Below are 26,061 nucleotides of genomic sequence, written 5' to 3' on the forward strand. Positions count from 1 at the left end.
TCCCAATAACACACCAGGAAACACAGTATGACAAAAGTACCAAACAGACGTAATTTTTTTATTTAAAAAGATACAAAACAAGTAGCGGAGCCCAAAAACTCCGAATGACTTTTTCCCATAGACGTCTACATGATCACCAACCACATGGTTTTAACTTGTCCGTCATTTGAGACGTGATGTCCTTACAGACTGGTCTGCAACCGTTTGGCAACCGCTGGTCGGTCGTGAGCGAAAAGTGTATTCCCCAACTCATCAGCGATTGCTTTGGTTGCTAGCAAGTTGCTGCAATCATCCGTGTGTCTGCAAAGCTGTGAAAAAAGCAACACAAATAGAAATGTCGAAGATTCACCTTTAAAGTGGAATTTGTGCCTTCTGACACATATCGGCGTGGTTCTGAGCCATCACTTGTACTTTGAAGGCGACCCTTCTCTGATTTGCATCGCACTATTTCAGGTTTCACCGTCACCACATCAGTAATTAGCAAAGCGTTTGCCCACAATTGGCATCTTCCATGCAAACTACAGGCAACCGAAGCAACCACAAAGACGTTTTTGTCGCAGCGTGCTCCTTGCAACCGATTTCACCAGGCATACGCTAACAACCTCCAGGAACCGTCACCAACTACTGAGGGAATACATACTTTGCCCTAATGTGTATCACCTCCAATATTGCAGACCACTCTGGAGGAATGCAGACTGACATCATGTGACAAGCCTCTAGGAGACTGGAGGTCTTTTTATGCGACCACAGTCATCGCCATCTATTGGTCTTCAGGTAGAACACGGGTTTAAGACACGTGCTTCATTTTTCCAACCTGTTCTGCTGGGCTTCACCTCAGCTTATCCGAGTGCCTGACCAATAAACTACACGGTTTCAGGCTTTAATCTGTAAATCACAATTTTGGGCTATTGTCTTCAAATTTGGACTTATTAAAACAACATTTCTTGAGTTACCGAGTGTCAGGCTAACCCTAGTTTTGAGTTATTAGATTGAAATTTAAATGTAGTGTTAAAGACGAGCTTCCATATTTCCTCCATAGATGTTAATGTTCTTCTGAGCCGCTGTAGGAACAGTGTTTGCGCTGTAAAAGGACATGCAGGCGTTTGCCCTGTGACATCATTGCAGGACATTTGCAAGTTAAGCCTGCAGCTTGTGCAGTTAAAGATTAGATGTTGTCACCTCGTTCCAGACTTAACACGCATTTCACAACTTCAAACTATTTTGTAACTAATTTCTGATATTATCAGCTGCAGAACACCGAGCATCAACTGGGATGTTTCATCATTTAAGTTTCTAACCACGAATGCAGGCGTACAATAAAGCAACAACTTATTTCTTACGACGCAGGAATTTGTTCATGTGTCACTTTTAGAACATTTAATCCCAAAATAAATTAAAAAATGGTCTCGATGAGGTCATCCAGGTAAGTCACCTGGATGAATGAAAAATAGATTTTGCTGTTGATCCTGTTTAATTTCTTGACATATCAAACACATACCCACTGTTAGCTTGTTGTAAAGAGCAGATAGCTCCGTAGGAAACATGGTGTTTATACCATATTTCTATTAATCTTATTAACACACTGATATCAGTTAAAGTTTGATGCTTAAGGCTGCGTACTTTCACTCCAGGCTTAGTCTGTTGGTTTATTGGCTTCGGTGCATTTTAGGAAACTTTCATTCATCTGATGAACTCTCTGCTCTCAGACTAAAGGCGATGTCACAGCAAGAGCAATGGGAAAACCCCACTCCCTTCTTCTGGGAAAGCATAATAAAATTATAGTTATTTGAACTAATTGCATTACTTCAGAAATTCTGTCCTTAGATACACCAACAAAATTTCCATTTTATTGAAAGTTCTTATTAATTACCAAGGGAATAACAGCACGCCACTCATATCTGGAGGTTTGTTACATTTGACACTGAACAGGCGGCGCGCTCGAGAGGAGTGGAGTCACAGGTCACGCATCAAGCATCGCCAAACACTCACTCGGTTTTCGAGGGCTTCATAATCCACTTAACACTAATTGGGTTGGAATGGCACTCCATGTGGCGGACCCTCCACGTGAACACGAGATGGTAGCTCAAAGGTAGCTCTTGTGCTGCCTACATGTGCTAACAACATCTGCTTTCAACGGTCTCTCCTTCCAGTTTCTGCACAACATGAGGTTTGGATCAGAACGTTCTTCATTGGACTTTAAGGACTAACACGTTTATTTGAAGCTAGACAGACACTTTACTCGATTCATCTAGAGCTAACAGTTGGTTCTTTGTGAACAGAAATATTTTATCCTGAATAAGCCCCAAAAGTTGGTTTTCTAACAGTGAAACCAGAAGTGCCTTAAACTGTATTCTTTTCATGGGGTGGCTGTAGCTCAGGTGGCAGAGCAGGTCAGCCACTAATCAGAAGGTCGGTGGTTCGATCCCAGGCTGCATCCTGGCTGCATGCCAAATATCCTTGGGCAAGACACTTCACCCGTTGCCTACTGGTGGTGGTCAGAGGGCCCGGTGGCGCCAGTGTCCGGCAGCCTCGCCTCTGTCAGTGCGCCCCAGGGTGGCTGTGGCTACAATGTAGCTGCCATCACCAGTGTGTGAATGTGTGTGTGAATGACTGAATGTAGTGTAAAGCGCTTTGGGGTCCTATGGACTAGATAAGCGCTATACAAATGCAGGCCATTTACCATTTTTAATGGCCACCAGGGGGCCAACGACTTCTCGTCCTGTGGACCGTTATCTAACCTAGTGGGCCGTGACGGTACTGCAGGTGTCATAGAAATTCAGTTTTAATTTACTTACAAACTACAATTACATATTTATATTAATTTATGTGAACTTGAAATGCAGGAGAAGTTTGTGTCCTAGTGACAGATGGGTCACGTTAGCCTTAACACTTTGCATATAAACTGCTAATGGGTAACATTAGCAGTTTATAGCCAACAGACTGATTTTGAATAAAATTGTCATGTAAATGCTTCACTCTCTCACACTTTGATCAGAGTGGAGGTTTGAGATCGGGATTTTCTGGTTTTGCAGCACTCCTGACTTTGGGAATCGCTGCTTTGGAGAAAAAGCTTTAACAGCTTTCTTTACGAAGTCATTGACTTCTGCAGAGTAAGACCGGTGACCTACGCAGAGGCTTCGTCACATGTGCCAAGCTGGTTTCGCCCTCAATCCCCACTGATGGTAATGACCCATACCAGCGACTGTCAGGATCAACTCCAAACAGGTTAAATACCTAGGACTCTCCTGTTTTAGAACTGAAGGAGCTCCTTGGATGAGACGTGGCATGTCTTTACAAACATAAAGAAGTCACGCTGCCTTCTTTTTCCCAAACTTTAGGACTAGCAAAGACAAACAATGTCAGATTAAACCAGTTAGCTCCTGAACATCAGCATGAACAGCAGGTGAAGGAATTCACTAGTTTAAACTTTAGTTTGAACTTGAGCAAAAAGAACACAAGAACTAATAACAGGGATTGTTTATAAAGGCCTGAATGGAAATGTAACAGCTGGCTCTTCACTTCCAGGATGCCTACATCCTCATCATCAGCGCCACCATCCATCCACCCTGAGGAAACAAAGAGCTACACAGTGTCCTAAAGCTCAATTTTAATTTCAACTTTATGTCATGCCTAGAAGGTTAAATGCAAGGAGGATGAAGAGAAGTGGAACTGGTCACCGAGCAGAAATGATTCAACTGAATCAGCACATAGCTCCGATTCTGCACAAACCACCAAACACAGAGTCACAAAAGGATGAAACAGCGAGAATCACATTTGCGTTATTGATGTCACGTGTCTCGTCTCCAGTCCTGTGATCAGTCAGTAAGATCATCGCTGAGGTAATCCAAATGTTCAGATCCGGATCGTGTAGGAGTCCGAGTGGGTGACGTATCGGACCCAACGCTGCGAGGGGCCAGGCTGGATGGGCGACAGGCGCAGGAAGCGGATCTGCAGCCCCGTAGCAGTGATCTTCGGCAGCTCGAAGCTCAGACCCACCGGACCGACCTCCAACATAGAGGCCGAGCTGAGGCTGGGGACCTCCAGCTGAAAACAGGGGGGGCAGAGGTGAGGGGTGGGGGTGCTCGTTAGTTAATAATTTATATGTTCATGTGATAACTTGTTATCTTTCACACAAACTATAGGCAGCCGAGGCTTTCAGTATCACCTCACACCTGTCTGGAGATTCGCACAAACATTCGCAAACCTCTCGGTAAATTCATTTTTGTCCCTAGCGACCGGTGGTTGCCGGGTGGTCACTACCAGCCTTTAGGCCCGTGTGAGCAGGCGTTTAGCCAGCGTGACGGAAGTAAAGCTAAACGTTTCCTCTATTAATATTTCTGTTTTCTTGGAACTTTTTAATCACATTGATGGTAATGAATCAGATTAGCGTGTTTTCACGGGACTGTGCAGTCATGTGAAAACACGCCATACTTGTTCAGGCTTTTTCCAATTGGACTGTGTTTCCTTCAATCAAAGCACAAATCTAAAACCTGAACCGTCTCTTAGGATTAGACACATCACTGCACCATCCTCCATCTTGATTTCAGTGATCACATGACCACTTTGCCTGTTGTTTGGAGGCAGGTGCCACTGAGGGAGGAGGTCCTTTCCTAAATCTCTGACCGATCAGCACGCTGTAACAGAGGGCGTGAAGCACGAAGAATAACGTGTAACTGGAACTCCCGATCGTTTTTGTCACTGCTGTGATGGCGGCCATGTTTGCGCTTCGTTTTTGTGAAGCTGCAGGAAGCGGTTGAGTGTCGCCCGTCTGTAACTACATTTATGTGTTTGAAAGTTTCATTTTGGCCTGCATCACAAGAGTTTGTGTATTTGATTGTTAGTATGAACAAATTTCCAGACATGTGGTCACCACACACGGGGCGATCGTGGTTCAAGAGTTGGGAGTTCGCCTTGCAATCGGAAGGTTGCCGGTTCGAGCCCCGGCTCCGACAGTCTCGGTCGTTGTGTCCTTGGGCAAGACACCACTCCACCCTACTGGTGGTGGTCAGAGGGCCCGGTGGCGCCAGTGTCCGGCAGCCTCGCCTCTGTCCGGGCGCCCCAGGGCAGCTCTGGCTACAATGTAGCTGCCATCACCAGTGTGTGTGACGCGCTACACAAATACAGGCCATTTACCTTGAACAGCGCTGAGAGCTGTGTCCCTCCAGCGAAGCGAGCGATCTGCCAGACGACGGCTCGGCTCTGCGGCTTCAGCTTGGCGCTCTGATCCGGGCTGCTCAGCTCCTGCGACAAACTGAGCAAACAAACAAACGTGAGCGGCTTCATTCACACCTGACAACCTGCTGCAAACCACCCCCGCCAGAGGTCAGAGGTCACCTGGCTGCTGTTACAGACATAATCTCAGTGTGCGGCGGCGAGGCGGAGAAGCTTTCAGACATGATTTGATTGGTAATCCTGACGGCAGCTTTCAGCTGATGTAACCGTCATTTTCCACAATGCTGCTCCATCCATAACTGAACTCTGTGGTCGTTAAACTGACCTCAGCTCTCCAGTCACGGTGAGCGTAACGTCCAACAGGAAGGACGCAACGTTCATCAATCACTCGCAGCTGTCGGCAGCAGTTTGTAAAGCAAGGCCTCAGATGAGACTTCATTCTGATTCAAGCAGCTCAAAGCCGTCTGGAGACCAAAATACTAATTTTGCTCTACAAGGGCCTGATATCCACTGACGAGGACGTTATGCTGCCACTCTTCTATCAAAATTTAAAACGAATGTCCTCATACGTGGATCTCATTTTCATCAAAAACAAAAGTCAGGTAATTCTTTGTTTTTACATTCATCGGGTCCCAATCAGGCCAAAGAGCAAAGAGAGATTAAAAATGCCGTGAAAGAGTTCGTGTCTTAGGAGGTTAAAGCTTTAAACTTCTGAAACATTTTTCTTAAAACTTTGTGATGAAAACTTCATCGCTGCGAGTTTGCCACATCAACACAAGCTGTACAGAAACCACCTCAGCTCATGCCTGCTGCTGGAAGATTTACGGCTGGATGGAGCGAGAAACCACGACCCCTCTGCCCCGCGGCCTGAATGCTGCCAGACTCTTCTGTGTGGAGCTTGTGGTTATTCTATGGTTCAGTGCAAGTCGGGCTCCACGGTGCTGGGCACTGAGCACCAGAGGACATCGAGCCCTCGGGCCACCCTCTTCTGATTGTTTGCTCAGAGATCAAGGTTCTTTATTTGTCACATGCATAGTTATACAAGTATAACTATGCATGTGACAAATAAAGAACCTTGATCTCTGAGCATCAGCGACCTGCTGGGATGTGTGCCGCTCTGACACAAAGCAGCAGATGCCGGCCCTGCTGATGGTTAAGGACCTGAGCCTGTGCTGGGAGACACAGCAAAGAGCTGGACTACCTGTGCACCCTCCACAGGGTCCAGGTATCACCTCCTGCTAGCAGCAGTGACACTGAGACTAGCCAAATGCAAAGTGTCCTGTCACAGCGTTCCTGTTTAGGGTTTGTCTCGTTGTGGGCCCTCTGAACCTGACTTACGATCAGTATCCCTGATGTTTCATTGACATGACGGCACAGTGATTAAAAAGCGGCCCTGTAATCCTTCTGATCAGAGGATTACAGGGATCTGATCATGTGATCTGCGCTGAGTTTGACAGGCTTTTAAGTAAATTGATGTCTTTATGATTTTACTGGTTTGGACTTCACATGACGTGAGAACCTAAACCAACACCATCCCTGCTGCCTGTACGTCACCTGTGACTGCGCAGCAGGACTGTGTCTCGAGGCCCTCCACACATCGCTGACTTTGATTTCCATGACTTTCCTTAACAAATAAGAACCGCCCCTCCTACTTTGCTAATGTTGTTTTCTATTTAAAACACTTCTAAGAAGAGCCGCGGTTTCTTCACAGGCTCGAGGAACTCTCGTCTGGCCTTAAGCTTCCTGTTCGGGCAGAACAACAACAACTGAGTCACATTCAAATCGACGCGCCGGCGCTGCGTTTACATACAGACTGATTTCCATGAGAAGCAGCAGCTGGTTTGAATGGCAGCGCCTCACCTCACGGAGCCTTTGGGGACGGGGATGGTGGCACACACGTTGATGGCGGCGCTGCAAAACAAAACAATGACGTCATCATCATCTGTCATTATCACCCGAGTGCTGCACTGACGCCTCAGCTCGGTCCTCGCTTTGCTTACAGTGATCGTAAAAAAGCTGTTAGAGCTTTTTCTCCAAAGCAGTGATTCAGTCAAAGTAGCATTATTCTGCTCGGTTCCCTCCTCAGATCACAATAATCCTTCTTTATCTTAAACAGCTGAGAAGAAAGGAAGGAGACTCCCATATCCTCAAACTCTAAAAAGACTGGATCCTACACTTCCCATCATGCCTCTGGATTGTGTGAGCCCCTGCTGACTGCTTCCCCAGATTGAACTCTCCTTTTTAATTTGGTGCGCTGGCCCTTTAAAGCGGCGTCTGGCCGACAGCAGCTGGTGTCGTTTCCAACACGGACGCCGTGAATCATTCAAACACACCTGCTGCACCTGCAGACGGCCTCAAGCAAACATGTCTGCTGCTTCCACCTGAAGCGCTTTCTGTGCAAATATGTGGGATGCAAACAGACCTCTTTGGTGGTAGATCGCAGCGAAGCTTCATGTACATCAGCAGCCTGCAGAGAGGAGAAACTCGTTCACACAGAACGTCCCAGAGTTAATAAAACCAGCTACAACAAAACCATGATGGTGCCGAGTAAAGCTGTGAGCTCCTGTGTGATGTTAGTGAACAAGCTGATCTCCCCAAGGTCAAAACTAAAGAAATAAAATAAACAGAGAAGTTTTAGTCACCGAAAGCTGAAACACAAAGCCTGCCAGTAAACTGTGATGTGACTTTACTGCAGAAGGTTTTCTTGTACGCTGATAAAATGAAAGAGACACAGAGACAGGCTGGCAGGTCAGCAGGTTAACTTTAGGTTAACGAGCTTTAATAATCAGTTTATTCTATGCTTCAGTTTTAAGTTCAGTTACAATTTAAATACACGTTCCTGAGCTACGGAGCTAGAGTCCTATACTGCAGTTCCTCTAATGTCCACTAGAGGCTACAGCGGTGAGTGGGTCCCCACACCAGAAACAAACATGTTTACAGCCTGAAACACAAACTCTTCATTCTCTGCTCATCATTTCACACCTGTATTTTATAACTCATGTGTTTAAACTGCATTAAGGGTTAAAGTTTCCATCAGGGGCGCGTCGGTGCTTTTGGAGCATTTCTATAATAATCCTGCTGTCGGGTTGTTGGACCAACGGACCTTTCAGGAAGTCTGAGCTCCAGGTCTGGTGAAATTCTGGGATGTTAATTGGACGTTTTTTAAGCATCAGTTTGCAGATGGGATGCTGCAAACTGAAGTTAGGCAGCTTTAGCTGATATGAACAACAATCATTTGCATATTATTGATCATGAAACTGAGCTCACGGCATCATTGTTCATCAGTTATTTCACTCATTATGCAAATGTGGAGTTTATAAGGTTGGAAAGCTGCAGTCAGCTGAGACTGAAGAGTCACCAGGATGATGATGATGAACAGAATCCACTCTCTGGGATTCAATGATGGCTCAGTATTCCCCCTCTTATCCAAATACAGTCACATGGTTACGGTGTGACAGTCAGCACTGCACAGCCCTGTTGGGTAAATCTGCTGTCAGCCTGATGATGGACTGAGTTTTGTGCTCACAGCTCTCACACTGAGGCTGCAGTTGTTACTATAAAGCAGGGGCCGGCAACCCTGGGTTAACTGATGGCACAACCATAGCTGGACTGGCCCGATGGTGATTTTTTTTTTTTTTTTGGTAACAGTATAAACAATGAGAGGTGGTGGATTGGTCAGGATCTGGTCAACATGTAAAAATAAGTCAGTTGTTTGGTGGTGGCATCACGGAGCTTCCACAGAGGCCAGCAGGTGGATGAGAGGAAGGGGAGGCAGGAGCAGAGACCTGAAGCGGCCGCTGGTCCGAGTGTCAGGTGAACTGAACTTCAGGTAAGAAGTTATGACCTGCTGTCTCTGGGTCAGATATAAACTAAGTTTACATGGAGTTTATTTTCGTTATGCTGACTTTTTACAGTCAGTTGCAATAACTCGTACTGCTACTAGCTAGCATGACGGAGTTTCTATACAGGTGGGTGGTGCTATGATGTTACTGATAGTGAACTTTATTTTATTCCTAAGGTCAGTTAGTAGAGTTTCCAACCGTCCCGTAAAAAGACAGAATCGTCTCGTATTCAGAGAAAATATTACACGTTTCGTGTTGAGGTGGAAAGGAACAGTTTGTGCCGGACTTCAGCTCGAATGGAAAAAGACACAAAGCTGGAGTTACTCTGTCTTTGCTGCACAGCTGCCTCTCCTCTCACTCTCTCTTCTGATCAGCTGATCGGCTTTTCTCTCTGCGCCACAAACAGGAAACCAGCTGATGTCGCGCTAAACAACAGCAGCACGTTTGATCAGCTGTTGTTAGAATTTATTTAATATTAATTTCTAGTATCAGCTGATGTTTGCTGGAGCCACAGCTGTAAAGCTGCTGGTCATGATGTCGGTTTGGATATGTGGTGAGAGGGAAACATGAAACCAGGAGATGTCCTTACTGAATCATCAGAGCTGAACAGGTGATGGAGAAACAGGTTTACCTTTTAGGTGACATGAATGAGTTGAAGTTATGAACTGTTTCTGAGAGACTAATAACACCAGGATCCTTGTCTGTGCAGGGGCGGGTCTAGCAAAGTGTTGCCAGGGGGGCAGGCAGGGCATTAACAGGGAGAGGGGGGCACAAAGACATACTTTCTTATTCTCATTTAAAATCTCTCGCTTTTAACAAATAATTATCTGAATCTTACAACCAAAGTTTTTATCTGACGTAAAATGTATAGAAATCATACATATACCAACAAGACTGTGCATCACTGTCACCACAGCGTTGGCTTTCATTCAAAGCTTTCACCTGCTGGACGTCACTACCTGACAGGTTTAACTGTCTTCAGAACATTGCAGAGGCCTTACTGACAGTGTTTGGCTCCACATGTCTGTGTGAGCAGGTTTTCTCTCACATGAGTCCTCAGGCAGCCTCTGAATGCTGGACACTCTGAGACCAGAGATCACAGTAACATGTGTGTCTCTGTATCAACAAACATATTGGCCCAGTTTACTTTTCTTATCACTGTTGTGAGGAGGCCATAAACAGCATTTGTATTTTCTGTTGTTCAGTTCATTTGCTGTTATGGATAAAAAGTCTTTTTTTTTCAAAGTAGCTGATAACTATTCGCTGACAGCTGCCAACATCTGAACAAATATAATTCTGTAAAGTTGATCTATATAGTGTGTAACTGTTAATATAGAGCGTTATTAAATTTATTGATAATGCAGTCATATGGCACACTGACCTCTGAGGAAACTTTAGATGGCACTCATCATCAGAAAGGTTGCCGACCTGCTATAAAGGATGAAGCTGGCGGCCGCAGCCACAGGAATAGAAGGCGAGCTGCACTAAAGCAGCAGGAAACGATGGAAGAAAGCCTGTTAACAGGGTGTAGGCTGAAAACTGCTGGAGCAGCCTGCTTCCTGTTTTCCAGCACGTTTTTCCCTTTATGGCTGATAAATGTCAGTTTGAGCTCAGGGAAGCCTGGAGTGAACAAACGGGTGAAGAATCAGGCGAATATACCTGAAAGGGGGCGCCGGAGCTCATCCTTTCACAGATCAAACCTCACCTGCCTGCAGGAGGTGAAACACCTGCTCAGACTGTCTGCCCTCTGCTGGCACAACTGTGCAACAACAACCCTCACCCTGCAACCAGCTGCTGAGTGAGCGATGTGTCCGTCACTCAGCATTCACCTGTTTCATGTTGGCATAGTATTCGTTTAACTTACAGGTTTTATGAGAATCGTTTAAGGAGGCCACGCCACATTTTAACTGGGGAGTCTGAGGAGACAGTGCACCGCTGGAGCCTCTGCTGGACGTTAGAGGAACTGCAGGTTTCTGAACCTCATGTAGTTTGTGTCGATGTGTCTGAAGGTCCTACCTTCCTCCGTTGTCTCTCTCGATGGTGGGGAAGAGTCGGAAAGGAAGCGCAGACGGCAGGTCGTCGCTGAGCTGGTACTGCATCACAGTTTGCTGCAAGAGGAGGAGATGAAGAGCATGAGGAGCAGTCGAGAAACAAACTGCACACGCTCAGAGTTCAGTCTGATTTGATGATGTGAGTGAAACGTTTCAGTGTGTTACAGAAACCAGAGCGCGCTGCTGACGTAACCCTGAAACTACAACAGGTGAGTGCTCAGGCAGCGCCTTCATGCTGACTCTGATGGTGCTGAGGAGCAAGCTCTCTTCCTGCAGGCAAAGCTGTCACTTCCTGTTAAAAGGGAGTTTTTCCTTCCCACTGTCGCCAAAGTGCTTGTTCATAGGGGTTCATATGATTGTTGGGTTTCTCTGTATGTAATACTGTAGGATTAGGATCACCTCTCCCTGGCTGGGACACAGTCGGAGGATCCGATGGCTGTCAAACTCGTCCAGCCGCACCGCCTGGTGAAAGCTGCACTCGTCGACCCGAACGGCGGCTCCGTAACCTGAACAGGAACAAACACGGCAGGTCACACACACCCTTCATTTTAACCTGCACATCCTCTCGCCTTAGTGATGGGAGTCCATCCAGATGTGGATCCAACATCATGACCCACAAAAAAACTGGGTCACGATGTTGTCTGAAAAACATCACCGACTAATCTGAATCCAGACTTTTCAGGATTCGAGGACTCCCAGAGTCTCCCGACTTCCTGCTCAGATCCACTCCAACATTTTCAGTCATAACCATAAACTGACGCCAGCCGCAGTCCGGACTCTTTAACCAGCCCCGCTCAGTACGTGCCGACTTTCAAACCTTTAAATCCACCATGAAGCTAATAAGCAAATAAATACCAAAATAAAGACACATGCATCTGTGAAAAGCAACGACACAAACAGCAGCAGGAAATGAAGCCGTGCTGTTTTTAATAACACCGACAGGATGAAGCACGTTTAACGCTGCTCTGTGTTTATGAGGACGGACATCGTGCACGGCTCACTTTGTCTTTCTACTCACACTTCACTTTGATTTGATCGCTGAACAAAAACACGGCTGCAACATTTCAGCATGAAAGGTGTATTACAGTTCGTGTGAATCAGGTCAGAAACACAAATAACTATGAAAGTCTGACCCGGGTGCTGATAATCACTGATCACACCACTGAGTGTGATCACCTCCGTAAGGTCAGTTTGCTGGTCTGCAGCATTAGACCGTCCTGTCAGGACTTCACCCCGAGCTCAGAGCGTGTAATGCTCAGAGAAACTGCTCAGGCCTCAGTTAGCATGCTAACAGTCAACGATCACGACAGATTGTAAGGGCTGTAGGAGAAAGCCTCTTCTCTGTAAAAAGAACACAGCGCCATAGATTAGATGAACTCTGCATACCAGAGTGTTCGAGTCACATGTGAGGCCATCAGTCCCACAGATAAAGCTTGGACCAAACTGGGTCGTCAACAGGACAATGATCCCAAGTACAGCAGCAAATCTCCAACAGAACAGCTGAAAAATAAACCAATCAAGCTGCAATGGTCCAGTCAAAGTCCAGACCTGAGAGAGCTTTGCATGAACGAACAACTAGAATACAGAGTGGACCAAAACCGCCCCACAGTGATGTGAGAGCCTGATACAGTCACACAGAAAACCGTCACTGCAAAGTAATGCTGCTTAAGGAGGTTATAGTTGCTGCTGACTCAGTTCTTACAGAACTGCAAACAATAGTGAAAAACTTTGAAAGCAAATTACTTGTCACTTAGAAGTGTGGCAGCACTGCTCTTCTTCATGGGCAGCACTGTTGGCGCACAGCACGAAGGTCCTGAGTTCAATTCCACCATCATGCTGGGGTCTTTCTGTGTAGTTTGAATGAATGTGGGAGTGAATGTGAGCGACCCTGAGAAGCGGATGGCTGCTCTTCTTCATATCTAAGTAATATCAGTTAAATCCTGTTTCTGTGCAGACGACACAGTTGTCTGTTGTTTATCCCCTTCACTGGTACAAACTCACATCCCTGCAGTCCATCTTTGTCTGGTTCTTTCTTCTTCGCAGGTTAGAATAGTTTTAATGTCAAATCTGTAGGCCGGGCTTATAGCAGCCTTTCTTCTGCCTGTTCACTACTGAACACAGATCGTGGACTTCATATGTGCTGCATCCTGACCAACTGTACAACAGTCTGGTACGGGAACTGCTCTGCGTTGCAGAGGGTCATGAAAACTGCCCAGCGCATCGCCGGAGCACCACTTCCTGCCATAAAAGACATCTACAGGAAGCGGTGTCTGAAAAGGGCTGTGAAAATCATCAAAGACCCCAGTCACCCATCACATGGACTCTTCACCCTCCTGCCCTCTGGGAGGCGCTACAGGAGCCTCCGGACTAAGACCACCAGGTACCGGAACAGCTTCTTCCCCACAGCTGTCAGACTCCTGAACTCTGCCTCCTGACATCTGACCCACGTTAAACACATGGACTGAACATACACACACCCACAATGGACAACTGTACCCTCAAACACACAATAATAACATGGACTGAACCACCACTCACAACCACTAGCACTTTATATAGCCTCTGTAGAAACTATCTACACCCTCACTTATCTTAACTGCACTACTGTATAGCTCTGTGTAAATAATCATTCTGTACATTCGATAATCTTTAACCCTACAACTGTTTACAACTTGCATAGTTCCCATTTCTGTATAGCTGTATATCTCAGATTCTGTAAAGTTATTTATTTCATTCTGTATAGTTTTTCATATTTATATCCTGTTCATAGCCTGTACATAGCTTGTACTCACTACAGCCTGTACATACTTATAGTTATAGAATATTCACAACATACTTCATACCGTGTACATTATAACATACCATAATAGACCCATTTCTGTAATATACTCACATATCTATATTATTGCTAATATATATTGTAATATATCTATATCACTAAAGCACTTCTGGATGGATGCAAACTGCATTTCGTTGCCCTGTACCTGTGCATGTGCAATGACAATAAAGTTGAATTCTATTCTATTCTATTTACTCTGTGATGACAACATAACATAAATACAATAAACTAATGAAAGGCTGCGATGTGATTGTGCGTTTTTACCTCTGAGCTGAGACTTGCCGATGCTGAACTCTTCGTTCAGTCCGATTCGCATCTCTGTTAAAGAGACGGCACAGACACACCAAACTGAGACGAGAAGATGACATCGCTTCAGATTTTAGAGACAAAGAAACAAATCACAAGTATTAACGTATAAGACGTTTATTTTGATATTGTAATGCACATTTTTGTTGTACTGGTTCACTCGGTGCTGCTGGATTAGTTTAATTCAGATATGAGGAGAGCTAAACAAGGAAATAAACGAAAACTTCTCTTTAGAGGATACTGGGGGGGAGTCGAACTTCTGTGTAGGGAGCGAACAGCAGCATTCATGAAGCAGATGGTTCCTGACTGGGTCGCGGTTCTGCTGGACGAGAACATGAACCTGGACTGTTCACGTTCAGGTTAAGTTAGCAGTGTTGTCGTTGCTGTCATGCTGTGATGTCTTTACTGCTGCTGAGTGTGACGATTAGCTGCGACTGAGGAAACCTGACCTGTGCTCAAAGTTCAACGTTTACCTTTATTGGCTCATTATGACGCGTTTGTTCACATTATAATAATAATAATAAACACAACAACAAAAAGTGCATCAACACCAGTCAGAATAAACGAGACGCAGCCTTTTCTCATTGGACTGGCTGCTGCGTGCGCCACCTATGACATCATCAACCTTAATGACAGCTGTGTTTGATTGGCTGTGCGTTTCTCTGTTTGATGGGAAGTTGCTGGTACGACTTCACATCTCAGCAAAACTGAAGACTGATTGTTTCCTCTCGTTTAAACGAGTAAAATCGGTCGCCAGGAACTGAGTCGACGGCGAGCATCAACTGACTTTAAATCCTCCAACTCACTGGAGGACATACGATGCTTCATCTTTTCTTTACCGCTGCTGATCCTTGGAAATCCAGTTTCAGTGCATCCACTCAGACACATCTGACAACGGATGTGTCTGAGTGGACGGGACCAGCTGACTGAACCCTCCATAGACACCACCTGGTGGCTCGCTGAACCTCTTTTTGAGCTGTCTCACCTGAGCAGCTCGGCATGTAGCACTTCACTCTGATCTCGCCCTCCACATCTGCCTTCATCAGAAGTCCCTGCAGCACAAACCCAACAGCTCTGCACAAAGTTCTCTGTTTTTGTTGATTCACCTCAGAAATCTTTTGTAATTAAATGTTTTTGACACTAACACATTCCTCAGAGTATTCAGTCTTATTTGTTGCGAGTCTGAAACTGCACCACAAACACTTTTGGCCATTTTTAAGCTTTTCGGGTGTGACTGTTCTTCTCACGCTGATGTTACTCACGTTGGAGCCGATGACGACCGTCATCCTCTCAATCACGTCCACAAATATCTCGCTCTTCCCTCCCTGGAAAACACACACAGACCAGATGATCAGAAGCCAGGACATGAAAAGTTCTGTTTTTTTCCAGGAAGTTTTCAGTCCAGCTGGGACCAGACTATTTACTGAAATCTGACAGTCAGTTTCAAACCTCCAAACCTGCTTGTAAAACGGAGCAAATCCGTTCCCATAAAAACGGACCTAACTGAACTTTTACTAACTCATATCTCGGTGAACGACGACTGCCTCACCCTCTGCTTTAGGCGTTCTGAATGTTGATTTAACCTTCGTCTTAAACTAATCAGCTCATCTTCTTGGAAAAATGAAAGAATATCAACATTTTTACACCAGAAACAAAAACATGTATATGAATATAGATCGCCTTCATTTTTTGAGGCTTGTTTATCTAAAAGATAAAAGCCCACTCCAGGGCAACGAGCCCACAGATCATCCACAGACTTGAAACGAGAGCAGCTTGTTCTTCACTCGTCTGTCAGGCTGTCGGCGTCCTCTCGCTCAGGTGTTCCCCTCCCACAGGTGTGCGGGTTTTACCTGCTCTCTGCTGGACTGGATTGGTCTGGTGGCTGCAGAGCTTGGAGCCACTTTGCTTTGCTGCGTCTCTGCTCCAAACTGCAACGACAGCAAACAAAGAAAAACAAGGTAAACAACGCGGTGAATGCAGACTGTCAGCTGACTGCAGAATGAACACTAAAAATAAAAATCCATTAAAGCTCCACGAAGGCTCTGAGGTCTTTGTTCCAGCACAGTTAGCTCTCAAAGGCAAAAACAGACAAGTGTTTCCCCTAAAACAGTAAACTTTACAGCGGGCCTGTCTGCCAGCTGCTTTGCAACCCGCCTCCACCCCAAATACCCTCAGTTTCTCCTGGTGTCTGATCATCGCTGCTGCCACTGCTCAGTAAATCTTGGTGATGTGATGCTCCTGCTCTCAAATAAACTCTCTTTTCTAAAATAAAGGTGAAGACGATAAATCAAACTTGCCTTCTTGAGGCAGACGAGCACAACCTTACTAACTCACAGAGCTGCTAACAGTCAAACAGACTGAAGACAAGACATAATTAACTTTTACAGCCCAGTTTGACCAGCCAAACATTTCTCCTGGGACTCTTTACTGTCGGCACAGACGCGTTCCCTGGATGTTTAACAAAAACCAGACACAGGGGCTGATGGGAAACCAGGAGTGCTCAGAAACATAAAACAACAAGAAAAACTTGTATTCAGCAGCAGAGCTAATAAGAGTCGTGCACTGAGGAGGTCAAACCCGTCTTCCCGTAACGTCCAGCCCTGGGTGCACGGACTTAAGGTCACAGATTTGAGGAGGAGCCCAGCGCTGACAGAGTAATCCGTCCTTAAAGCCTCAAAATTTGGAGGAAGAAAACAAAACAGGCAGTTGTGTCGAGACATTATGGAACCAAGAAGACCGACCTTAAAAACATGGCTCAGGTTAGACGACTCTAACATCGTCTGCAGTTCAGCCAGAGCCTCATTAAGACCAGACAGCTGGAGGAAATTACATCCATCCGTGTGTCTAAGGACAGATTTACAAAGCACGAACGGACCTCGGCTCACATATTTGTTTTCTGCTGCCTTAGAAAAAAAGCCCAAAGCCTCTGACTGTGAAGCAAACGTCCTGAACACCTGATTCAGCCGAAACTCCTGTTTTTAATCCTGTTGCTATGACAGTTCTTATTCCTCTGGGCCAAATCACCTTGAATGATCTGAAAACAAAAATGTGACTTTGATGCCTCCTGAGGACAGATGGCTGCGGTTCCCCTCGAAGCTAATGTCAAGAAAACAAAGCAAGCAAGCGAGGCGGTGCTACCGTACCAGGCCGACATTGCTGAGGTCAAACAGGCTGAACGGCCTGGAGGTGACGGCTTCGGTCTGGATGAAGTTCTTCAGGACGTCAGAGGAAGTCGTCTGGATGTAACCGTAGTCCTGACAGACAGAAGGAGAGGACGGTGTTTACACGAGCAGAGGTTCATCAAACGAAAATGTGACTAAAGCTGCGTTCACACTGCAGGCGAAAGCGCATCAAAGCCGATTTTTTGACCCTCTGCGACACATCTATCCCATCATGGTGTGACAGTGTGAACGACACAAATCCGATATTTTCAAATCCGATCTGGGTCACTTTCGTATGTGGTACTGAATCGATACATATCTGATGTTTCAGAAAGCGACTGCTGTTTGACGGTCACGTCACATTAAATCCGTCTTTTACGTCACTGACACAAGACAGACGCCGATTATCAGCGCCGGAGAAGACATCGCGAACGCTTCCTGACCATCCAGTGTAGATGTCAGTGAAACTGTTGGGAAGACAACGTGAACATTTTATTTGTACTGTATAATCTGCAGCTATCCTTTGAAGCAGCGCTCCTCTAAAACAGCAATAAGGATCATTATTAGGTTAATTACATTATTATGTAAATAACAAAATAACTTAAAGCAAAAACTGGGAAACGTGAAGTCCGAACTCTTTATATTAAGGCCATCAGTCACACATGCTGTTGCTCTGGGTCTAAACTGAGCGCGTTGTGTGTGACGTCTTCTTTTGCGCATGCGGCGCTTTGAGCGTTCACACTAGAGCGCGTTTGCTGTCGCATTTTATTTGTAGTGTGAACGAGCAGACAAAAAAATCTGAATTGAGCAGAGTGAGCGTAGCCTAAATGCTTGTTTCCCTCTAAGAGAGATGGAGCAGGAGGTGCTAAATCTGCACTACAGAAGAGGAAAACATGCTGCTCCACCCACAGCTCATGTTTTTACCTCTTCGCTGTAAACCTGAGCGATAACGAGCTCCACACTGCTTCCACACCAACGGGAAAACTTTCATATAAGTTTGTCCGATGTGAAAAACGACTTTGGATAATTGGAAGAAAATTCATGGGAAATGAATGAGATCATGAACTCATCAGTGAAGCATTAACAGAGGTCACAGAAAAAGTGCGATACGTTCATTTTCACAAAGACTTCTTCACAATCAGACCAGAGTCTTCCCCAGGTGGATATCTGTAAGAGTGCAGGTTTGAGGCTACGTCCTTCTTTACATATATTAAAACTTTACAGCACCACCTGTAGCCAAAAGGGTGGCAGCACGGAGACTCACCACGATCTCGTCCAGCAGCTCGTAGATGAGGGCGAAGTTCATCTGCACCGACTTCTCTGATAGGCTGCCGCAGTAATCTTTAACCAGAGCTGCTAACCTGCAACAAAGAGCATGCTCAGTCAGCTCAGGAGCTGTAACACCATCAGGTGCAGAGCCTCAAACTGTCTGAGGTCACAGCCATCCTCAAACACAAGCAGTCAGCTTACGGATGACCTCATACCTGTTGAGAAACTCGGTAATGGTGAACGGCGAGGAGCCCGCCGTGGTCGTGGCGACCCAGTACAGTCCTCCCTGCCTGATGTGGACGAAGTAAATATCCTTATGATTCTGCAGGAAAACAAAAGATGTTTAACCAGACATGAGGAGAAAATAACTGGCATTATAATCAAACATAATGACTCCTTCTTCTGAAATCTGAGAACAAGCTGCTCATTGTTGGTTTAAATGTTTTTAATTATGAGCTGACTGGACAAAGTCCGGACAGAGAGCAGATGTTGCTGCATTGCAACAGCTTTTGCAGCTGGAACGCTGACCACGTCATGGAAACACATAAAATGAACCAAAACAGACACCAGAACATCATGTGGAGTCCGAGTCACTCACACGGACCAATAATCTAACTGCTGTCAGGTTAACTGTTCTAACAAACCCTTCAAAAAGTCTGAGCTCCACTTTGTGTGTTTGGATGGTCCTGAGCATTAATCAGCAGGTATGCGTGTCTCAATAAAAAGAAGCCATAATTTATTTACCATGACGACCGGAGGCTGGTCTCCGGTCAGCGCCGTGACCTTCTCGTAGAAAATACTGACAATGTCGTTACCAGCTCCTCCACGGACTGGTGGGTCAGGTCAAGGTTGATGTTTACACACAAAATAAATAAAGCACATTTTCAGATTCAGAATTGTCCCCATACAGCCGACAGTATGGAGGTCCGGCACTGCCGAAATATATTTACAATTCAAGTTTACTTAATGGGGGACTAATACAGTTATTCATACAGCTTTCATTTGTCCTGAGCTGTTTCCAGCTGTGGGAACAGAAGGATACAGTCTTTATAAATGAGATGGTCCCCCTTCGAGGACAAGATGAAGACCTGAGAGATCATCCTGCTGAGAGACACACAGGAGAAATGAGAAAATAATAATCGTCTTTATTTACTTATATGAATTAATTATGTTGCAAACAAAAAGTGACAGAACTCGGTAACTAAATAAAAACACTGAAAAGGAGATAAAATCAAGTACAATCAGGAAAAAGTTGTTTGTTTTTTAAAGAGGAGACTTTAAGTACCTGAGGCCACGATTTGATTTCCTCAGGCAGATCGAAGCCTCAGAGCTCCTCATGCAAACACCCAGGTGACAATAAAATATTTCGTCCTTAATCAGCTCTAATGATTCTTATGCCGAATTTGATTTTAGAACCAAAATAATCCGAGAAACCCTTAAATGTGATTTTAATGCGTGCATGTGCTAGAAGAAGTGAAAGAATATTTTAAAATGACGGAAACTGTAAGCGACCTCAGTCTAAAGCCATTAGCATGCGGAAATTAGCTTTTCACGCTCATTTTGTAAAGCTAAGGTTAATAGCAGTTACTGATTTACTCACCCACAGATGGCCTCCGGGGAAACAGATGTAAAAATAAATAAATAAATAAAAAAGTAAAAAGGTTTCTTTTAACCCTTTTTTTTTATCCCTAGGAAGCCATGACTGGCAAGGAAAGCTAATTTACTGATCGTAACTGGGAATTCGAGTGAGCTAACCCAGCATTTATTAACTCAAAACGGCAAAAATAAGATGTTAAAAGGTGAAATTAAAATTTAAAAAAGTTCGTTTGTAAGCTAGATCCCGGCTATCCGGGTAGTTGACACACACACACCACAAGAGCATCTCAGTTGACAGGTTAGTGTTTACAAACCGCGTCATCACCTCCCAATTAGCGCACAGCGCCGCCAGCAGTGCGGGAGGATAATTTAAGTTAAAATATTTAGAAATGTAACCCCATAAATAGCCTTTATAGCTACATCGTCTTTCTATCAATATCAATTAGTGTCACTCACACTAATGACAGTTTAGACATTTAGCCGTGTAAATGTAGCTCGTTTTAAAGACATCCTAACAGCAGGGGGCAGCACTAGCAGAGGCGGAAATTCAAACGGAAGTTGTTTCTGCCTGAGATTAGCCATTTTCAGCACAGCGTTGATGTACAAACCGTATAGTCGATCATGAAGTAAGTAATTATTTTCTTATTAAGCGTTTAATTTAAGTTTTTTTTTATCGTTTACTGATCAATGACAACTATTCGGTAATGATTATAGCCATTCGAAAATGACTATTCGCTACCAAAAGCGCCAGCATGAAGATTGTTTGAGTACTTCTTCATGTACAATCTCGTCTCCCAGAATCCATTCAGAAAACCTGAGATTTTATGTTTATTTTCCACCAACTTTTCCCCATAAAATAATCAGACACACTTTCTGCGGTTATTATACAATTACAGGAGCCTTATTTCAATTCGGCATTCAGTAAAATAGCATAAAATGAAGCTTGGACCAGAGTTTGAAGAGGTGATCATCGCCTCCTCCGATTTTCTTTACCGTTGCGGGATGTGTGTTAGCTCACTAAAATAAAAACGAATCAGAGCTTCACAGAGCACAAACACCCGTGTTGCGTTCCTGTCAGTGTGTTCACGGGGCTTTAAATCAGTCATAATCTGAATGGAGTTTGGTCTGTAGAAACAGACGTCATTGCGCTCCACATATCTGGAATCAGTGGTCTTAAAATCAGTTCTGTTTGTGCCTTATGTTTAGGTTTAAATTACATTTCTTTTATATTTTACTGTTTATGGCTTATGTCTTTTTATATTTTTGCCTTTTTATTATAAACTCATATGATTAAGCTCATGTTTCTTCTCCAAATCCTCAAATTTAGCCTTGCAGAAATAAAACTTAAACGCTGGGTTGTACGAGATGAAAGCAGATGACTGTCACATATTAATTACAGATTATGAACCAGGATTCTGAAAAGGAAACACTTTGTTTTCTCTCTGTTTTCAGTCCTCTAACGAAGGTAAAGCTGATAAACGAGCTGAACGAGCGTGAAGCCAGCCTCGGGGTCAACGAGTCCGTTTCCTGGCACAGCGAGTACAAAGACAGCGCCTGGGTCTTTGTTGGTGAGATTGCGTGACAAACTGAATAATCCACAGATGAGCAGATAATGAAAATAATCATTAGTTTAAAGTTGAGGGGAAAATGTAAACTGGGAGGAAGTAAAGGCTTTTCTTTAGAAGCCACATCCTCACATGACTGAATCATTCACCATCCTTTGCCTCTTGGCTGACAGGTGGTCACCAGTCTGCCAAGGTCATTGGTCAGTCAGGGATGTCCTGTGCTCCCATTGGTTGTCATTTCTGCTTCAAAGTTTCTGTCTCTGCAGCACAAACTTTTTGACTCTTCCTGATCGGCTTAAGCTCCACGTGTCATGTATTAGTGAGCTTAAGAGGTTTTTCATAGACCGATATTTCATATGTTCCAGATAAATGATCGACGGGTATCAAAAAATGGTCCCAATGGACCAATCAGATCTCTGGAAAATGACTTCACTCAATCTGGAAGATCCATGCGACATCTCAGATCGTGTAGTCTGTGTGGAAAATTCCCACTTAAAATCGAATACAAAAACCCTCAGACCGCCTTAAAATCTGTACTCTGAGTGATTCCAGCGATGGTGAAGCTGCTGTTCAGAGATCTGATTGGTCAGGTGATGGTGAGTTCCTACCAGCTGACCTATAATCTTGAACATCACGTGCTCTGGAGCAGGTTAGCTGTGCGTCATAAGCATAAGTTACTGAGGTGGTAATAATGAACCACTTTTGTAACACCAAAGTGAAGCTAGTTTAAAAACCACAAATGCTGTTTCATAGTCACACCTCTGGAGAAAGGGTTTGATGAAGACTTGGCTTTTTGGAAATATTCCTTTTACATGAAACACTCTGAACCATTACCAACCATGGTATCTTCAGCTTTAATAAAGGTGTTTATACTGGAAACAGCAGTGTTGTTTTGTGTGCATCTGCTGGATGTTTTGTGTTGTTGCAGTGTTTATGTTGCTGACATTAGTGATGAAGTAATGAAAGGTTTTTGGAGAATGAATAAGCAGCGTTTTGGATGTTGTGTTTTCTGCAGGAGGGTTTCCATACGAGCTGACTGAAGGAGACCTGATCTGTGTCTTCTCTCAGTAAGTACCTCATCATTTCTTAACTACACTACTCACAGATGGGGAGCACCAAGATTCACTTTGTCCTGTCAGGTATGGAGAGATCGTCAACATCAACCTCGTGCGTGACAAGAAGACCGGAAAGTCCAAAGGTTTCTGTTTTATCTGCTATGAGGACCAGAGGAGCACCGTGTTGGCCGTCGACAACTTCAACAGCATTAAGGTGAAAGGACACACTCTGCTGCGCTGCTCTGAATCTCGTCTGACTCGTAGCTTGCAGTTTGTTCCTGTTGACACAGAGGTCAGTCATGGAGGTCCACAGAGTCCTGTGTGTCTAATGATACTGTTTGTGTTACACAGGAAAACACTACATCTGCTTTCACTGATATGCAGATGATACCCAGCTGTATTTATCCAGCCACCAGATGACACAAATAAAGTTAAACTACAGTTTAATGATTTAAGAAATGCTGGAGTCATTGTTGACCAGGACATGTCCTTCAACGCACATATTAAACAAATATGTAAGACTGCTTTCTTCCATTTGTGCAACATCTCTAAAGTTAGAAATATCCTGTCTCAGAGTGACGCTGAAAAACTAGTTCATGCATTTATTACTTCCAGGCTGGACGACTGTAATTCATTATTATCAGGACGTCCTAGAAACCCGCTGCAAAGCCTGACCTTGTAGCACCATAATCACCCTGTTAGAGCACTTCGCTCTCACACTGACAGAACGACTTTAGATCCTGAAGGTTTTTCGAGGGTATCGGGCACGCGGGGCCTTTTTGTGCTTCATCCCTTTTACTCACTTTACTAGAGTTTTACAGGGAACAGCTGCAGAGATGATGATCCAGGTTTCTTAAGAAATTGTAAAATTTCGGATGTAAAGTTGTGTCATCAGCGTGGTCTGTCCGAACTATGATGAGGAGCAGGTGAACACTAATGTTGTTTTAATGGCCCTGAAGGAGTCGTGGCTACACGATAAGCCACCTGACTCATGTAGATTTAAACGTTCATGTCCTCGAGCTTGTTGTGAGCCGACATCTATCCCACATGGTCACATGACCCAGAATGCAGTTCTTTTTTTCATTTTTTTCCAGCAAATTATCAGAAAACGGAAACATCCAGAGGGTTCGAGCTCCTGTGTTGACAGAAAACCTTTTTCCTGGGAGTGTTTTTACTTTGATTTTTCTATTAAAAGAAGCCAGATCATGATGTCAGACTAGAGAAACAATCATGAACCTCATTTTCCTACATGGATGTGAGGCAGCAGATGACAGACTTATTTAAATACTCATATGAAGGCAGTTAGTAAAGGCCAGTCTCAGCCCTGGCTCAGAGACTGAACGATGAATTTTAATTCCTGTTAATGTTGTTGTCAAGTGTGAGTCTGCAAATATTCAACGTGTGAAGCTGAAGTTAATGTACGTAAACTATCAGCTGTTTGTGACGCGGTGGCTGGTTGTTCGATTGACTTCAGGACTTTAAAGGTTCCAGTGAGAGTTGATCTCTGACTGTTGGTTTGTGCTGTCAGATCAAAGGTCGCACGATTCGCGTTGACCACGTCAAAGACTACCGACCCCCCAAAGACGGCGAGGACATCGACGACGTGACCAAGCATCTGAGGGAGGAGGGCTGCGCTCCCAAAGTCGGCGAGTCTTCCCCCTCCTCTGAGGATGACGAGCAGTACGCCGTACCTGTGAAGAAGCCCAAGAAAGGTGATGTCACATCCTGTCGTGTGAAACCCGCCTGACACAAGATGAGGTGGATTTTTATTTATCTTCATTCTGCGCTCTCTGTTTCAGACAAGAAAGAGAAGAAGAAAAAGAAGAAGGAGAAGAAGAAGGACAGGAAGAGCAGAGCCTCTTCTTCATCACCACCTCCTGTTTCAGTCAGAGTCAAAGAGGAGAAAGAGGACGCCGGGTACGACAAATACAACCAGAGAGGGCCGCCGCCAAAGCCAGGAGGACAACCGAATGGACAGACAGCGAGACACAACGAGAGACTGAGAGGGGAGGAAGAGGAGGAGAGGAGGAGGAGAGACGCAGATCGGCAGAGAGAGGAAGAAAAGAAGAGGGGTCACGAGAGGGAGAATGACAGAAGCAGAGATAATGATAGAAGACGAGAGACGGAAAGAGAAAGAAGAAGAGACGCAGATCGGGACAGAGATGACAGGCGAAGGGAGAGAGACAGAGACGATGACAGGAGGAGGTAGAAGAAGAACATGGGAGACAGACATGTTTAAATCCAAGCTGAAATCAACACAGATGAATATGTTTTAGTCCATTCTTAGATATTCATTTGATATTTCGTTCATGTCAGCCTTTTATGCATTATTCCTAAATGAAAATGCTTCTGGCTCCTGTGTGAGCTCTGAAACATTCAGCCCAGCACTGGTGTCACTGCTGGCTCATCGCACCACAGCGAGTCTGAAGTTCAGCTTCTGTTTAAAGTTTACGTGAAAAGCTTGAAGTCCACACGTCTGTCTGACAAAACGTTGATGTTTGTTTTACAATAAATCAATATTTCTAGTTTTGGCATGAACTCATTTTAAGCCCGTCCTGGTGACATCACGATGATGCCTCAGTTTGTTTACATTTGGAAAGAGTCGCATAAATGAAAAAGACTTCTGTGATTTTGTGCTTTGCTCAGAAAAATAATTTCAATGGCAGATTTAAACATTCGTGTAAATGCGGAAAATAACATCAACAGTACATTTAATCTATTAGATCGATTAGTTTATTGATGCAGCACCAACAGTCACCTCAAAGCACATATTTTAATGTAGAGATACTACAGTAATGAGGTCTACTCTGGAGCCTGTTCTGGCATTTGTGCCATAGAAACTGAACATCATTTAATAATAATCCCTGAAGCCCTCATTTATTTCTTAATAACATTAAAGGATTCCACAGCAGTGGGTAACATACGTCATCACAGCAGACGACTTTCTGAAAGTGCTGTCACTAAGTTAAAGGATTTCTTGTAGCTGTGTACCACCACAGCTCAGAGCAGCTACCTGAACTCGCAAAGAGATTGATCATGTTAATAATTTTACACCTTCTGTGCAAGGACTTGAAGAAAATATAATCTGATCAAACATTATTCAGCTTTAAATATTGTTCAGCTTTAAAGTTACTGTGCAACTGTGTAATAAAAATGTGCTCACGACTTTGGCCTTGAGAGCGATAAGAAGCGATCGCCTCATCCT

The 26,061-nt window shown here is 44.5% G+C and overlaps 2 protein-coding genes across 4 annotated transcripts; one reads left to right on the top strand and one right to left on the bottom strand.

Annotated features, from left to right (window-relative positions):
• Nucleotides 1–28: 28 nt before the first annotated feature.
• On the bottom strand, nt 29–20,716 carry ap4m1 (adaptor related protein complex 4 subunit mu 1). 3 transcript variants are annotated; one of them, XM_085289952.1, is made up of 16 exons: nt 20,241–20,713; nt 19,683–19,741; nt 19,385–19,470; nt 18,856–18,962; nt 18,636–18,732; nt 17,354–17,464; nt 16,061–16,138; nt 15,473–15,535; nt 15,196–15,262; nt 14,169–14,222; nt 11,465–11,571; nt 11,031–11,122; nt 7,595–7,639; nt 7,033–7,083; nt 5,134–5,251; nt 29–4,044 (listed from the first exon to the last, which is right to left on the bottom strand). In XM_085289952.1, the coding sequence occupies exons 2-16, from the start codon at nt 19,738–19,740 to the stop codon at nt 3,853–3,855; spliced, it is 1,326 nt and encodes a 441-aa protein (XP_085146078.1). In that variant the 5' UTR covers nt 19,741; nt 20,241–20,713; the 3' UTR covers nt 29–3,852. The 3 variants fall into 3 exon arrangements, with proteins under 3 accessions (XP_085146078.1, XP_085146077.1, XP_085146079.1); XM_085289951.1 differs by having other exon boundaries at nt 19,683–19,744; XM_085289953.1 differs by lacking the exon at nt 7,595–7,639 and having other exon boundaries at nt 19,683–19,744; nt 20,241–20,716.
• Nucleotides 20,717–20,727: 11 nt separating this feature from the next.
• On the top strand, nt 20,728–25,381 carry rbmx2 (RNA binding motif protein X-linked 2). Its single transcript, XM_085289956.1, has 6 exons — nt 20,728–20,862; nt 21,689–21,804; nt 22,817–22,868; nt 22,941–23,070; nt 24,385–24,568; nt 24,656–25,381. The coding sequence occupies exons 1-6, from the start codon at nt 20,858–20,860 to the stop codon at nt 25,063–25,065; spliced, it is 897 nt and encodes a 298-aa protein (XP_085146082.1). The 5' UTR covers nt 20,728–20,857; the 3' UTR covers nt 25,066–25,381.
• The last annotated feature ends 680 nt before the right edge of the window (nt 25,382–26,061 follow it).

The sequence above is a fragment of the Mchenga conophoros genome, linkage group LG10 (genome assembly GCF_057382185.1).
Source record: "Mchenga conophoros isolate Kocher_MC1m ecotype Shallow Benthic linkage group LG10, M_conophoros_male_GT1.1, whole genome shotgun sequence".
NCBI lineage: Eukaryota > Metazoa > Chordata > Actinopteri > Cichliformes > Cichlidae > Mchenga > Mchenga conophoros.

Bases quoted from the DNA above. Each gene is read 5' to 3' on its own strand.
- rbmx2 (XM_085289956.1), top strand. The intron at 21,805-22,816 runs GTGAGATTGCGT...TGTTTTCTGCAG, and splicing joins CAGCGCCTGGGTCTTTGTTG to GAGGGTTTCCATACGAGCTG. The intron at 24,569-24,655 runs GTGATGTCACAT...TCTCTGTTTCAG, and splicing joins TGTGAAGAAGCCCAAGAAAG to ACAAGAAAGAGAAGAAGAAA.
- ap4m1 (XM_085289952.1), bottom strand. From the start codon at position 19,740: ATGATCTCTCAGGTCTTCATCTTGTCCTCGAAGGGGGACCATCTCATT. The intron at 17,465-18,635 runs GTGAGTCTCCGT...TCTGTCTGTCAG, and splicing joins AGCTGCTGGACGAGATCGTG to GACTACGGTTACATCCAGAC. The intron at 5,252-7,032 runs GTGAGGCGCTGC...TTGTTTGCTCAG, and splicing joins GTCCCCAAAGGCTCCGTGAG to TTTGTCGCAGGAGCTGAGCA.